General features: G+C 38.2%; 1 protein-coding gene across 1 annotated transcript in view; it reads left to right on the forward strand.

Moving 5' to 3' along the window:
• Positions 1 to 596: 596 nt before the first annotated feature.
• The window catches only part of cracr2aa (calcium release activated channel regulator 2Aa), a 47,132-nt gene continuing 30,942 nt past the window's right edge, over positions 597 to 16,786 (forward strand). The window contains exons 1-2 of the mRNA XM_074677448.1: positions 597 to 737; positions 8,631 to 9,001. Of these exons, the coding sequence (XP_074533549.1) occupies positions 8,792 to 9,001 (210 nt within the window). The 5' untranslated portion in view covers positions 597 to 737; positions 8,631 to 8,791. The remainder of the gene's footprint in view (positions 738 to 8,630; positions 9,002 to 16,786) is intronic.

The raw sequence follows: 16,786 nt of genomic DNA on the forward strand, positions 1-16,786 counted from the left end.
TTTTATGGACAGACAGTTGTGTTATCACATCTGGTTTGAGCTTTAAGACTGGTGAGGGAGTGTAAATAAAAAAAAATAAAAAATAAAATGAATGAATATAAAAAACATTAAATTTGTAAAGAAAAAAATAACAAATGCATTTTCTAAAGATATTCTCATTATACTCTCGTGTAAAAAGTGGGCTGGTGAATGATTATTGTCTATGTTACGTCGTGAGATGGACATTTCTTTTGTATTAATTGTACAAGTAGATATAATAATGAGTCATTCATAATCTTTTCTCACCTAATTCATACTAAGTCTGGCTGACATCTAGTGGCTGAAAGAATTATAGCTTCAATTTATCCATATTTTAAGGCCGAGCCCTTCTTTTTTTGTTTAAAAAAATGAATAAATAAATATTTAAACGCATTTTTATGGCCTTAAATACAAAATATTCTCATATCTGTCTTTTCATATTGTGTATTGTTTACAGTTATTAGAAAAAGCCACTGATATAGGGAAGAAAACGAGTGTTTACTTCCTGGTTGTGCGCTTCCTTGTTAGTGTTGCTATGGTCACGCACGATGACTTCGACGACGTCACTCCCTCAAAGTTTGTCCCGTCAGCTCTCAGTCTGTCACTCCCGCACTCGCACGGTGCGACTTGTAAACAGTTAAGTTAACTTGTCACGGATTAACATGGTGCAGAAGAAGAGGATGAACTCCAACGACATGGCTCTGACTTTTTATTCTCAGGTATGTGACTCACTTTTCTTCCTTCACTGCACCTGCAGCGATAAGTAACTGCTCTTTACTGCTAGCCTCCTTCTCTACGGATGCCCGCTCGCTGAGTCGTGTGTCTAATGTTTTATTTGAATGAAGGCAAAGCGTAAGTTTAACAGTCACAGTAGAAGTCAGTGAGGCTTTGTGTGTCTCAGGATGTGTCACAATAACAGTGAGCTCACCGGAGGGGAGGAAGCAAACACGTGTTTCGTGGAAACCAAAAAGAAAGTTTACTGTCCAGTCTTTCCCACTCTGAATGGCTGTATTAAAACATAGTACAGTCTTTCTTTCATGTCTTCTTTTTCACTGTACTGATAAAACAATGATACGAGCCATTTAACAAGTGTTGTACCAACCAGCACTGTCCGTTCCCTCAGTTGACTGAGTTTCTGCAGATGTTATGTCACCAAACTTTTGCAGGAAGTATAAAACTACGGTGGCATATTGCATTCACCCGAAATTATATATATTAAAACCCTCCTGTTTTAACTACATATGTCGGAGAACTATCTCATAAAAACAGGAACTTACTTTTTTTTTTTTTTTTTTCTTGCAGGATTCTTAAAAGTAAAGTAATTCCTGAAATTCTTTTATTGTGATCTGGATGAAGAAACATGAAACTTGTAACCGTTAACTAAAACACATCAAAAAGCTCACTCTTGTATTGACTCCATACCTCTGTTTAGTGGCAAAAAAAAAAAAAAAAAAAAAACATACAGCAACGAGTCATGCAGTCCAGCGCCATGAGAAATTCATTGCTTAAGACAGTATCTCGTAAAAACAGAAAAATCAAAACTAGATATTTTCTCTTTTTACGAGAAAAACTTATGTTGTACAAATGGAAGTTTTTAAAAAAAATATTTTCCAAGTGATTGATTTTTAAACTCCAGCTCTGATTAAGTTACTTTGAGATGTCAAAAGCACAGTCAGAAACTTGTGTCATGTTGCAAACGTAGTCTCTTGAGTGGCCCTGTCATCCTACATCATTCCCAGCTTTAACTTCAAGCCGGTGCATGTGTGCACAATTTTGATTTAGTGAAATTATTGTGTAACATAGGTTAAAGGGTTGTTGAGACCACCTTAGAGAGAGTCCTCTATGCACTCTGTATCTTATAATAATACTGTTGGTGACTCACAAACTTAAAAAAAAAAGTGACATGTATTTTCCAGTTTGGGTCAGAACCTCAGACCACAAACCAACCGTGTCTTCAGCCTGTGCTCACACACATTCTCTTATATAAAGAAAGCTCTACTGAAGGACTAAGAGTAATGTTGTGAAGGATTTGAATTTTGATTGCTAAAGGAAAGTCCAAGCTGTAATGTTTCAATGCTGGGCTCTTCTTCAGTGCTGGAACTCAAACAGCTGTTACCTGCCCAGCACCAATGCTGATAAGGCATGCAAAGCAGTAAGCTTAAGTATATTTACCTCTCTGACCTACTGATCACAGTTTACTGAAGTCACACCAAAGCAGTTCATCATCATGTGCTAAATGTTTTTATAATCGGTTCCTGCATGGCACTGTCCATCTGCCTGAACTCTCCCAGTTTGAACAAAGGAGCCATAAACCTGTCTGTGGCCTGCGTCCAGCAGCAGAGACTGCAAAGATCAGACAGTGTTATGGGTTACACTGAGCATGAAGACAAAAGCACTACATCATCCTTCCCAAACAGCAGTTCACTTCAGCACCTTTTCTTATTTCCTGTCTGCAACTCATTGTGGTTTCGTGACTTTCCTTGTGAGGTTTGTCATACTTGCATGAGTATGGGTTGCACAATGTTTAGACTTAATGCATGACATGTTCAAAAATTGAAGTGTGTATCAAGTGTTTTAAGTCATTCATTTTGATTCACTGAAGTAAAAACTAAAATCTTAGCAAATCTTTATGTTTCATTTTAATCAACAAATGTCTTATTAGTAGTGCTGTCAATCGATTAAAATATTTAATCATGATTAATCTCATGAATGCCATAGTTAACTCGTAATTAATCACAATTAATCGCACCTTTTTATCTTTTCTAAATGTTCCTTGAATTATTATTTTAATACTTGTGAAAAAGTGGATAGGCTTGCTCTGTGCAAATGTTTTTTTTATTGTCAACTTGTAGTGTTATATTTCACACTAACACGCTCACTTTGTGCAGTCATTCACATTTGATTTCATTTGATTTCATTTCATTTGATTTCAGTTACGCCCGCGTCCTCTATAATGCTAATGGACCTACATGCAGTAGCCACACATTTAGCTATAGCTGCAATAAGCTTGGTCTTAGTTGCAGTATCCATATGCCTCTGTCTAAAGCCGTCAATTGTCGCCTGATTTTGACGAGGAGGAGGCAAATTCGCATCAGCTGTGTGTTTGGCCATCAAGTGGTATTTCAGACTCCATGTGCTACGCTGATAACTCAGTTCGCAGCGACAATACACACAGATAACTTTAGTCTTGTCCGTCGACCCATCTGGCAACTTTTTGAAACTAAACTTTCCGTTCATAATCTTGTTCTCATCCATTTCTTTGGCAAGTGAGTAAGCGAGACCGAACACATGCGTGTGTTTTGTTTGCAGGTTCTTCTACTTCTTCTTCGTGGCGGCTGGATTGTTTCTGGTTTCCTGCTGTAGTTTTTCTACCGTTACTAGCAGTGGCAACAGCTTATAAAAAAACTACAAAATTACTAGGCCACGAAGAGCGTTAATCGCACGATAAAAAAAATGACGGCATTAAAAATGATTTGCGTTAACGCAATAATAACACAATATTTTTGACAGCACTACTTATTAGACTTCATATGAGACACATTCACCTGACAAGGCCAAGATAATGTTTTATGTCAACATACTCAAAGACAAAATGAATAAAAGGGGTGCTCATAAAAATCTGTCAGTGGGGTTTGAGTATCTTTATTTTTAATTTAAGAAACCTAACAAGCAAGAATCTCCCTATCTCTTTGGCATATTTTTTTTTTATTTACTCTTTATGTGCGGTTCAGACATCATTTTCTTTCTTCTAACAACTTGAAATGAAACATTTTTCTGGACTTGTCAGGTGACTGTGGTAAATATTGAGTCTGGACAATTTTTGTGCTAAGGAAAAGACAAACACTTGCTTAGATTTCAGATTTTGTGGTGAAATGTTGAGTCTTTTCAAATAGTGTTTGGATAAGGGGTGCCCAAATTCCTTTCAGTGAAGGGCCACAAATGAATCAGGGTGGAGGGTCGTGGGCCAAAACTAACCATTCATGTTGCAGTGCATGATATTAAATATGCCTATCGCTTAATTATGCAAAATAAATATTCACACAAGTAATTTAAAAAATAAAAACGCTTTTCTTTACTGTTTCACAGCATAAAATTACTAGACATCAATGTGGCACAAATACTAGGCCTGTGTCTTCAAAGACATTTTGTGCAATATATCCTAAACAATATGGGACACAGGGTGCTCCAATGAAACCAAAATAGTGCATTTTCCATCCTTTAAAATAAGGAAGAGTAATAAAACTGGGAACCTGCTTTGGATTTGTTTCCCCTATAAATGATGACTGAATTCACATTAATTTACAAAGATTATACTCTTTTAAAACAGCAACAGAAAAAGTACTTGTGTTCCCAACTATTTTTAAACTTTCTCATGCCATGACTCTGCATCTTCTCACTCAGACTAGCGCCACCCTACCCTTTTATAATTTTATTCACCACAAAACAGAACAACCACAACCCTCCAGAGAAACTGAAACCAGAAAGTAGATGTGTCCGGGGGTATGTATGAAAAAATGTAGTGTTGGTAGTACGTGTGAGTAATATGTGTGAGTAATGTGTCTGACTCCTCTGACCTTCTACCTGCCTACATGCATATCTGAGTTTCCCCTCAGTTTGTCTTCTACCAGTCTCTGATATCTACATTTGCATGGGTCAGAACACACATGGACACACACACACTGAGACATTACCTGGTGGTTCATGAATCGACTGACCCCCTGATGCACAACAGCCGTCTGATTAGCAGTCTTCCAAACCAGTGCACATAAAAAGTGTAGTGTGTATGAAACCCTCCTCTGAGTGAGTGAAAGTCAATATTTCTGGGCAGAACTTTCCCTCATCCTCCTCATCCTCATCCTCACTCAACTTTCTGCTCAGTGCTGGGACAAGTCAGTAGAAATCATTCTCTAGGTAAAGAAGAGCGGCAGATGTCTCTGTGTGTGGCACCAGTGTTGTACTTCATATGGCTTTATTAATCAGAGAGATCATTTGAGAAAGAAAACAATGAAGTGGGAAACAGTGTAGTAAGGCTGGGATGATATTCTTTTCACCTGATTTGATTCATTTACGGTTTTTGATTTAAATTGCAATTAGGGATGGGTACCTTTCACATTTGAAACGATATGGTACCTATACCTGGTACCTGTCAATCGGTACCGGTACTCAACGGTACCAATTTTCGGTACTTTTTGTGTTATTGTGGTAAAAAAAAAAAATCAATTTATTGAAGAATAAAATACATATTTTTTTCAATATATCATATTCATTCTTCCATATATAACCTTGCAATGCTGTGTTCATGTCCAGTATGGAAAATCACCTACTCTTCCACTCCCTCACAGTCACAAGAATACATTTAGGTACCTAAATATGGTACCTTTTGATTTTACATGAATCTGTACTTGGTGCTTTTGACAGAATTCTGTCGGTACCTATAAAAGTACCTAACTCGGTACCCTTCCCTAATTGCAATTGGTCGATATTTCTGAATTTTGTGATTTTTAGTTTGCATTTTGAACACCAGACCATGTAAATGAGCTAGATGATGTATACAGACTTTTTTACAACCCAGCTTATAAACAAAGACTAAAATAAAGGACTTAAATTAATTAAAAAATATATATATATATTTGGGGGAAAAAAAATCACAACTTAAAATCATTAAAAAAAAGAAAACCCTATACTAAAATTTAACTTCAATACTACATCAGTTGTTTCAAATTTAGTCCAAATGGAGTCTATTTTAAAAAGCAGTTTGCTCTGGGGATGAGCCTAATTCCCATTATAAATGAATGAGATGGAAAGGGAAATCCTTTTTTTGTCCAAATTTGAATTTTACTTGATGTTTCCTAAAAAAAAAAGAAAATTTCATGTTTCTTAATCGATGCAGAAACCTAAATCAAGTTAAGCCTAAAAACATCCCTGAAGCTATTTGTGAGGTGGAGACCTGTTCTCTCCATGCTGCACATCGGCAGTGTCAACATCTCTTATATCAAGATCTTGTTGATCTTCTCTCAGTCTCATTTTTTAAACCCCTCTATAATGTTGTTTTGATTATCTTCTTAGTATTTCTGGGACATATAGGATATTTGTCAGGGGCAAGCTCAAGACCAGGGGCCAGAAAAATTGTTGCATAATCAAACATACCACTAATGACGTTACATGACACACTACTTTTTTTGCTTTTGCTCATCAAACTAGAAAATCATTCTGAAGGTCTGAAATTGTCGTGTCTTATTTCTATATGATGTATACTACTGAAACGTCTTCTTTATGCTTTCAGGTTTTGGTGGAGAGATGTGGTTGTTTATCTTTTGTATTTGAATACAGACCATTTCTCACAAGCAAGCTGCACACGAGTTGTGTAGCCACCCAGTCATGTCCTGTCTTCACAGCTTTTGTCTCCTTGCTGATCTTATCTCTGGTGTTTCTGAAAAAGAAAAAAACCCAGCTCTTGTAACATTCAAATGTCTTATTCACTAGGAATCTTTGTTGTAAAAAGTGTTTTAGAAAAAGAAACAAAAGGCTGTTTTTACAGTGCTGCCACTCACTTCACTGACAGCCTCTCTATGGCAGTGAATACATGCTGTGAAAATGACGGTCTTATCATCCTCATTAGTTTCAGTGTCTTGAACACCAGTTAGTCTTAGAGAGATCTGTGTTTTTCTCTGCTGAAAACAATTTCTGTGATTAATTTTGTAGTGATGGTGGACACTGGAGCCTAACTGTCAGACAGAAAAAGGACAGAAGAGCAGGAGAAAGATAAACAGGAGAGAGATAGAGCACGAGCTAAATGCTAACACAGGAGGTAAACTGTGTCTGCTAATGTTGATTCCAACCCACAGTCAGCAGTTATTCTGCAGTGGTCTGTTCAAACTTGAGAGTCTATCAATAAAATGAAGAGTGAGGTTATGTTAGCTCTGATTGGTAGATGACTGACAGGACATAACCAGGATTCACTAACGTTACACATTACAGAAATGTCTTAGAGCACCGGGCTGTCAGTACTACATATGGACAGCTATTAAACTACAGTACAAACTGACAGTTTACTTTACTACAGATATGTCGTAGCACCGGGCTGCTAGAAGCACTACATGTAGCCAGATACAGATGTACGGTTTGAACTTACAACATTTGCTTGATGTCATGTTTCAAACGACAGTGTAACATAACTGTACTGATTAATACCTTACCTTGTTGTGTTGTGTTGTATTTGGTCAAAAGTTGGCTTGAGCCAAGAAAATTAGTTACAAAACAAACACATACCTGGTTAGAAGTCACATCTTTATGGCAGTGAAGTACTGATTTAATAACAATCTCTTGAGCAACTAAATAAAGTCTTAAAAGTCCTATGAAGTGCTATAGACAGTAATAGTGACAGTGCTATAGACAGTAATAGTGACAGTGCTATAGACAGTAAAACAGTAAACAGGGATGCACCGATACTGACCCTGATATTGTGTCGTTGCCCCTCCAAGCTGGATCTGTATTGGTGTGAAGTGGCCGATCCATGGTGCTGATCCAGGCAAACAGCTCTGTGCCTTTTTTTTAACCAGCCCTTTTTGGAATTTGATTTGAAATGTTGCCTCTGATGCACTTTCTTTGTTTTTAGCTGCATTACCAGTCTACAGGATATAAAAGTTGAATTGTAATATCTGTTCATTCTGAAGCTTTGTTTTGCTGGTAAACATTTAAATATTTTGGCGTTTAAATAAATATTAACTTCAGTAATTCCATATAATCTATTTTTGTCTTTTACCTCAAACATTACCAATTTGATCCCACAGTATGGCATGCAGGTTATTAAACTCTGGTCTTGAAAAGGTATTCATATTGGCTCACTGAAAAATTAAATTAAAAAAAAAACATGAGAGGAAAGTGTTTTTAGGGGAATGGCAGTGTGTTCTGTTTGGAGGTTTTTTTTTTTTTTAATTTGATCAAAATACAATTCATTTCTGTATTTTTACAATTTCTTTCACGTAGCTCTATGTTATAACGTTTGACTGTAATTTTATGGTATTTGTCTGGAAACTTTGCATATCATTTGAAATTTTTTACAGATTTTTATTTTTAACAAAGTCCTGTATTTTTACAATTATTTTATGTTTTTCTGCAACTTTTACAATGTTTGACTGTAATTTTATGGTATTTGTCTGGAAACTTGGCTGCCAGTGCTTTTACCGTTCTTTTACAGATTGTTTTTTTTTTTTTTAATTACTGAATTGCAACCCTGAGTGAGGAGGGTACAGGGTTCAGCTCTACGCGATTATTGCCTACAAAAAAATCCTCTGATATGTCATTTTACCAATAATTTCTGTAAAAATTGAAAAAATTACAGACCATTTCCTGTGAAATTACTTTTTTTTTATCAGTGTTGATACCCAAAGCCCAGGTATCAGTATCAGTATTGGAACAAGAAAAGTTGGATCGGAGCATCCCTGATATAAACTCTCTAATCTCTATTTTTTAATCTTTAAAGCTAATCAGAGTGCTCTCTTTTATGCTTTTTTGTCACAGAACTTTTAAAATAATATGTTAAACTTTTTCATATTTGGCCAAAGCCTGCAGCAGTATTCAACCTGAAGACTCTCCTCCTGTCTCTCCCACAGGTTTCATCGACTTGTTAAAGAGGTGGTTGCTAAGAGATGACAATCGGGGACATGTGTGAGAGCCTGTGTTGTAGAGCGGTCTGAGGCTTCACTTCTCCAGGATCTGTTTCCTTCACATCTATGTGAGCGGCACAGAAGATATCCACAGACTCTCAGAAAGCATGGCAGCTTTTACCGCTCCACGTGGCATCCCTGACAGCTCGACACCCAAAGTGGACAGGGCAGCGTGGGAAAGACCGGAGAACGGAGTTAAGGAGGGTAGATGTAAGGATGAAGACGTGGGACACAGAACTGTTCTGGAGAAAACTCACGAGTTCTTCCAGATGTGTGACATCGAGAACAAGGGCTTCATCTCCCGCCGTGACATGCAGGTGAGGTGACTGACCTTAGTGGTGTTGTTGTTAAGTAACAGCTCTTCACTTATTTCATTGAGAAAAAATTACCTTCAGTGGCTCAGTGTTTCCCTGAAAAACATAAAAGCACAGTGAATAACTTTAACAACTCTCAGGAACACTGAATGAAACAAGTAATCTCGCTGTTTGAACCAATTTTCTGCTCTTTCACATTTTCATTACGTTTAGAGAAAATAGCTCCTCACTGTAATGAGTGTATGACATAAGGACTGTGTGTGTATATGTGTGTATATGTATATGTGTGTATGTGCACTCATTACTGATTGTCAGCTGGATGGTCAGGACATGTGCGCCTTATTCAACACAGCATGAAAGCGAGTGTGTCACAGAGAGACGTGCAGGAGCTTTGTCATTCAGCTCCTCCGCTCACATTATTGTGCAGATTCACTGGCCCTCAAAGTGCGTCCCTGTCGTGGATGACCCTTTGATGAAGCACTTGTAGGCTCTCTCTGAATGAGCATAAATACACTTTGATCTGCTGTTTGTGGTAAAAGATTAAAAACGAGACGAGCGGAAGCACAGAGGTAAGGACCTTCCTGTTGCTATATATGTTTGACAAGAATCAAAGATTTAGTCGTTTGTTTTAAACTTTCCAAACATTTGTTTAAGAGTGATTCTATTTGTTAGGGGAACATTTCAAGTCTATGGGAAATACTTATCAGTTTCACTAATTAATTTCAAGCAATGACTGATTTTACAGTGGGTCATTTGGGTGATATTTCACTGTCATTTAATACAGAAAGTGAACAGGTTTAATAATTTGTTTATCAAAAAATACTAATCATGTATTAGAATTTGCTAATTTGTCAAACTTCAAGTTTACTCTTCAAAATTAACACCAGAGTACATGTTTGTGGATATTTTTGTAATCATTATTTGTTCAAAATAATCATTCAAACATGACAAAGCTGGTTTAATAACTATTTAGATAATTGATTTAGATAAAATAATTCACTTTAATTCAACAAAGTCACATGACTTAAAGTGATACTCTGGGATGGAACAAGTTGGGTCCTATCACAAGGTTTAGGGCAGAAATTACCCCTACAGCAGTGTTTCTGTGCAGCAGAAGCCCAGGGCGCACGCACCAAACACCCCCTCCCTGCTCCTCTGCCGGTTTCCTCTGCACTCAGACGGGGCCATATTTTACTTGACCAAAAACACAAATAAACGGACTCCCACTGAAAAATTGTGAGATCAGTCTGCATTCACGCTTTATTTAGAGAATTTTCAGCACGTTACTTTCACACAAAAACACCACTAAATAAGGCTCTAGTTCTCATCGTGTCTCTTCGTCCTGGCAGACTACCTGCGTTTGTTTATATCTGGCACGCCGTGTGCGCGAACTGATACACTAAGCGGGGAGCGCCTCGTAGCCAGCTGTGGCTCTGCAGTGGAGGTAGCGTCGGTTTATGACACGATGAGAACTAGAGCCTTATTTAGTGGTGTTTTGTGTGAAAGTAACTCGCTGAAAATTCTCTAATTAAAGCGTGAATGCAGACCCATATCAGATTTTTTCAGTGGGAGTTCGTTTATTTGTGTTTTTGGTAAAATATGGCCCCGTCAGAGTGCAGAGGAAAGAACCTGACGAGCAGGGAGGGGGTGTTTGGTGCGTGCGCCCTGGGCTTCTGCTGCACAAAAACACTGCTGTAGGGGTAATTTCTGCCCTAAACCTTGTGATAGGACCCAACTTGTTCCATCCCGGAGTATCACTTTAAATCAGCTGAGGTCCCATCCTTTTTGGTGTGAGCCTTGAAGAAAGTGTGACATGTTTCAGCTCCTCCTCATCAATATTTCATCAGAATGATTGTCTGTACATGGGGCGCATTAACTGTTCATCGACTGTGTTACCAACATTTTCTGCTCTTCTTACTATCGATGTTATAAAGACCAAACTGTGAAGAAAAGGAGTAGAAATATGTGCTGATGGAGGTCAGGTGGTGGTGTGTTCAAGGTCTGCAGTTAGCACAAGGACCATAAAATGGAGGAAATGTCGACTGTGTTAGCATCACTAAATGTAGAGTTGTAGAGACAGGTTTCTGTCTTTTTGTTGTGTCAGCTGTGTTACTGTGACTTTTGAGCCATAATTCTTTACATTTTGTTTGAACTCTGATATAAATGATGAGGGACATCTGTACGGAGAGTAGTCTGATAGAGAAATGTTGAGTTACTCTAAATTCGGGCTAATGTGGATTTATGTTAAAAATAGAAATAACTTTTGTCCATAACAGTTGACAAAATAATGCTCCCAAATTGATATAACTTAAATATTTATGAAGTAATTAGAGCTTAAGCTTGCTCATTAATGAATTTAATACATTCCTTGTATATACTTTCCAAAAAATAGAATTTAAAAAAGGACATTTTTGTTTCACTTTTTTGTATACTGGAAATGTTTTCCGAATTATAGAACCACTCTTGAAGCGCTGGAACGACTGGCTGAGTTTTTCTCTGGATCTTCACAGACAAACTGTCTGTTTCTCACCATCGTCACAAACATGCTGGCTTTACAGTTCTTGTGTTTGCTGACATGAGGGTTATGGTGTGCCCAGATAACACTTTACAAGAACAGCTGAGAAGTGCTGTCCCTCCCTTGGATTGTCTGGGTGGCCTTGGTCAACATGTGAAGCAGTGTAAACACGCATAAACTGCTGCTAATAGAGGTGTGGCTGTGTTGGCTTTTCTTTTGAATGGTCCAGCGCTCTCTGAGTCTCTGCCAGGGCTAGAGGGACAGGTGGTTCCTACTCAGTCGTGTCCTGTCTGGATGAAGTCTTTTGTTAAAAGTTGGCTTCCTCTCACACAAACATAAGCCAGAAATGTTTGACCGAAAAGTAACCCACACTTTAATATGATCATGTTGATAGCTGGTATGAGTTGTCACAGAGGAGTGAGTAAAAACAGGAGTCTTTTCAGGGTCTTAGCTCAGCCTGAGGGGTTTTAAATCCACTGACACTGCCCACTCACTATATATCATCCTGCTTATTGTCAGCCTACCAAATAAAAAAAATGAACAAGATGGCTTAAGAGTGATTCTATAATTAGGAGAAAATTTCAGGTTTGCAAAAAAGTGAAACAAATATGTGCTTTTCTTCGTTTATATTCCGTTTGTTTGCAAAGTATTTACCTGGAATGTACTAAATTCATTTATTAGCAAGCTTAAGCTCTTATGAATTCTTAAATATTCAAGTAATAAAAAAATGGGGCATTGTTTTGTCAACTGTGTTATGACTATTTTTAACATAAATCCACATTAACCTGAATTTAGAGTTACCCTGTCAGACTACGCTCCTTAGAAATGTCCCTCACCATTTATATCACAGTTTAGACATCATTTAAAAGAATTACGGCTCAGAAGTCACAGTAACACAGCTGACAGGACAAGAAGAGAGAAACCTGTCTCCTCAACTCTACATTTAGTGATGCTAACTAGGGCTGCGCATCGATAACCGGTTTTAAGTTGGAACCGGGTCCGCAGTTAACCAATTCCTTGGAATTGCTGGTAAAACTCTATTTCGGTTCCCCTATCGATTCCTCCCGAGGTGTGCTAACACAGCAAACGAACGCACCCCACGAGCAATGCACGGTGACGTCGTTCCATGTGCTTTTTGTTGTTGCTGCTAGACCTCTCAGTTGCAGAGATGTCGCCGGCTCGCGCCAAACGGTTAAAGGTGTGGCTATATTTCACAAAAAAAAGACGATGCGGGAATTAGGCTTGTAGTTCTCGAGACCGGTCTTGGTCTCGAGACCACTTTTTCGTGGTCTCGGTCTTGTCACGGCCTCGACAGTCTTTGGTCTCGGTCTTGTCTTGGTCTCGGGGTCTCCCGTTCTCGATGGGTCTCGGACTGACATGGTCGGTCTTGGAGGGATTAGAAGCCAACGATATGTCCAGGCACACTGCTGGCTTTGTAGAGCACAACTTTCTATAATGGCTTTTATTATTTTTACGCGCCCTTTGAGTATTTTGTGACAAACGTCTGAGCTCATCCTGTTTGTGACTGCAGAAAGGCAGACAGGACGCAGATGGGCGATCCACATCATTTTAACTGGAGAGAGAGAGACGCGTTGCATGCTTGATGTTTGACTCTTACCTGGGGAAAGTAAAGTCCCATTTTGCGTTGTAACTCCCTCTAATCCACGAGTTGAACCCTCTGTTCAGCATAAATCTATCTTTTGATGAGCGAAGCAACATAACGTACCTGCAGAGAGATTTGCGCTGACATGCAGGGGTGTGTCCAGATATTTCAGAATGGGGTGCCCCAACCAGGGCACTCGCTATGTATGTATTAAAAATACAGGATTGAAAGGATACAGCTTTAACTAATTAACATAAATAAATAAAAAAATGATTTTAATAATAAAATAATAATAATGATAATAATAATAATAATAACTATCATAGAAACAATAGAAAAAAAATAAAGGGACCTTTTTTACTATATCTGTAATCACATAGTTCTTATTTTTATTTTTCCGTAGTGAGAATTGATAAGAGAATTGATAAGGAATTGGATCGATAAGCAGGGATTGATAAGGCATTGGAATCATTAAAACCTTATCAATACACAGCCCTAATGCTAACACAGTCGACATTTCCTCCATTTTTTGGCCCTTGTGCTAACTGCAGACCTTGAACACACCACCACCTAACCTCCATCAGCTCATATTTCTGCTCCTTTTCTTCACAGTTTGGTCTTTATAACATCTATAGTAAGAAGAGCAGAAAATGTTGGTGACACAGTTGATGAACAGATAATGCGCCCCATGCACAGACAATCATTCTGATGAAACATTGATGAGGAGGAGCTGAAATGTGACACACTTTCTTCAAGGTTCCCACCAAAAAGGATGGGACCTCGGCTGATTTAAGTCATGTGACTTTGGAGCAAACCATTGCTGATTTATTGGGTTTTTTGTCATTGAGTAACACAGTTGACACAGATTTCTCAGACACACACAAAGCGAATTATTTTATTAAAATTAATTATTTGAACAGTTTAACAACTTTGTCATGTTTAATAATTATTTTGAACAAACAGAACTTGACATTTGAGAAATCTTGAAATATACCCCTAATTATAGAATCACTCTTAAATATTTAGTAAAACATTGAAAAAAATAATCTCTTGAGCAACTAAATAAAAAAGTCTTGCTGATCAGTAGTTAGTAGTGCTACTTTTGCATCAGTAAATTCTGCTCAGCCTTTTTGCAGATCAAAAATTTAAAACTGGACTTTTCCTTCATGAGAAAATTATATGTCTTCTGCCTCATAACTTTAGAGTTGCCTAACCAGTCCTTCAGCACCACCCTAACCCAGCCCAAACTGTTTTCTTTTTTGTGTTTACTTTGTGTTTTTTTTTTTAATTGGATGTCTCTGTCATTCAGCTCCTTCTCTTTTTCACCTCTCTGTTTTCTCCCCTTCTCCTTGTTTCTCTACTGCCGACTGGTCAGCCGTTGACAGCAATGTCCTGGATGTGGTTTACAGATGCTAACGCTGGGAGTGTCAGCAGGCAGAGATGAAATGTACTGGGTTGGTTTGATGTGCTGAGCAGGATCAGGTTATCTGTGATAATAAATAGCAGCACACTGATGAAATGGGGAACTAACCAGAATCAGCATCAAGTAGTTAAACACACACAGGTGTTGAAGGGGATCCAGGATGGTCGTGTGTGTAAAGAGAGTGATGATTGGAGACTGCAGTAAATGAACATGTAGTAAACTGAGTGAGCATTTTTTAAATCTAATAGTAGTTGATCATTAAAGACACTGTCAGTGAGTTTATCACATGATGTCTCCACATCTGCCGTCGTGCATGATGATCTCAAACCATTCTTGGAAGTGTGCTCATTATCTTTATAAAGTAAACTTGGCACGCTGTACTGCACATTTCTGCTTTTTTCATACATCAGAGAGGTACTTTTTAATATTTTATTGAAGACTCTGCAATATTCATGCATTTACGTGCTTCTATTTCAGTTTTGTTGGCAGTAGATCAAATGTTAATGCACTGAAAACACTGTGCCTGTAAACCTACTTGGCAATAAACCTTCTTTCTGGTTCATATTTCGACTGAAACAGACGCCTCTCTCTTCTCCATTGGCAGCTATTCCTGTGTTATTTCTCTGTCCAGCAACTCAACAGGCAGTTCTAAGAGAAAGGAGAAAGACACGCCTGAAGCAGATCAGAAAAGAAACTGCAGACATGTTCAGGCCACTTCATAGAAATTCATCAGCAAAACAACTTTTCCAACCCATAAATTCTAGATTAAAAAAGTGTCTCTTCCTCAAAAACTCCCCATCACTCCTTCCTGACTAAAATAAGAAGTGTGTTTTAAACACTCTTCAAGAGGCTCTTGACAGTAAAACTAGAGTAAACATCTGTTTGAGTGAAGCTGCACAGAGACTAATGAGTGCAGCTGTGCTGGAGAGATGTCAGCTGTTCATGCGTTTGGTTAAATGAGTGAGATTATTTTTGTAGATAGATGATGATAAAAACACTTCTGCTGAGTATTTTCTTTTCTAAATTAAGCTGTATGAGTACGGTTCTTTGACTGTTTTGAAAAGCATCTTCGCAGTTGAACTTGTGTAAGCTGAAGACCCCGACTGTGAATATGTGTATTCCAATATTCATTTTCACACTGGTGGCAAAGACACACACACACACACACACACACACACACACACACACACACACACACACACACACATTGCTGAACAATAGAAAGAGCAATTTAGGGTTCAGTGTCTTACCCAAGGACTCTTCAACTTGTGACGGCTGGAATCAAACCTGTGATATTCAGATTAAGGGGCCGTTTACATAGAATAGAATAGAATAGAATAGAATGGAATAGAATAGAATAGAATAGAATAGAATAGAATAGAATATAAAATACTTTATTTATCCCCGAGGGGAAATTCAGGTGTGACAACAGACAACAGTTTTAGTGAGAAATGCAAAAGTATTGGAGTGTGGAGTTTCTCTGAAATGCTGCTGCCACCTCTGCCGTGTAAACAGTAAACCTTGTCAGTGAAAATACTGACGTCAAGCACCGCTTTGTTGTTACGATTGTCGCAGACTACCATGTTGTGCTTGTGTTACTCAACTGTGTTACTAAATCTGTTGAATCTGCTGACTGTATTGAACAAAATAAGCATCTGTTGCTCCACTTCTGCTCTTAGCATTCACCAAAACACCAGATGATTGGCTTAACTCTACTTCAGTGGAGATCTACCAAAAGCTGCCTCTGGACAAGACAGTTATAGTGCCACCTATAGGCATGGCATGCTTAATGCAGCGTTTTCAGTCCCTCAGAGTTTCTGTGTAATTGCAGATTTTTTAAAAAAAGGAAGTTGACTTAATTTTCCATACAGCGCCATATCACATCAGAAGTGATTTAGAGTTCCCTCTCTCATAAATCAGGTCTATACCTTGTTTTTTCAATTTAACAGACTAAGTAGCCTTAAGTTATTCACCTATTTTCCATGACTGGATGTCGTTTGTGCATTGTCATGTTTCTCCTCTTGCTGGTTCACCTACGGTGAAGTTCCTCCCCAACACGCTCACAGACACTCCTGTGCTCACATGCATTCTCTTCAGCAAATGCAGCTGGGGCTCCAGTTCCACCTAATCCATCTGCAAGCTGATTTTTTTTTTGTATCACAGTTTTTCTCAGTTGCTTTGGTATATTTCTCGAATCATCCTCACCATACGCAAAACAGGAAGTGCATTTTTCATAACAGTTTGTAC

The sequence above is a fragment of the Halichoeres trimaculatus genome, unplaced genomic scaffold (genome assembly GCF_033239565.1).
Source record: "Halichoeres trimaculatus isolate MK-OKI-2021-1 unplaced genomic scaffold, fHalTri1.1 fHalTri1_scaffold_10, whole genome shotgun sequence".
NCBI lineage: Eukaryota > Metazoa > Chordata > Actinopteri > Labriformes > Labridae > Halichoeres > Halichoeres trimaculatus.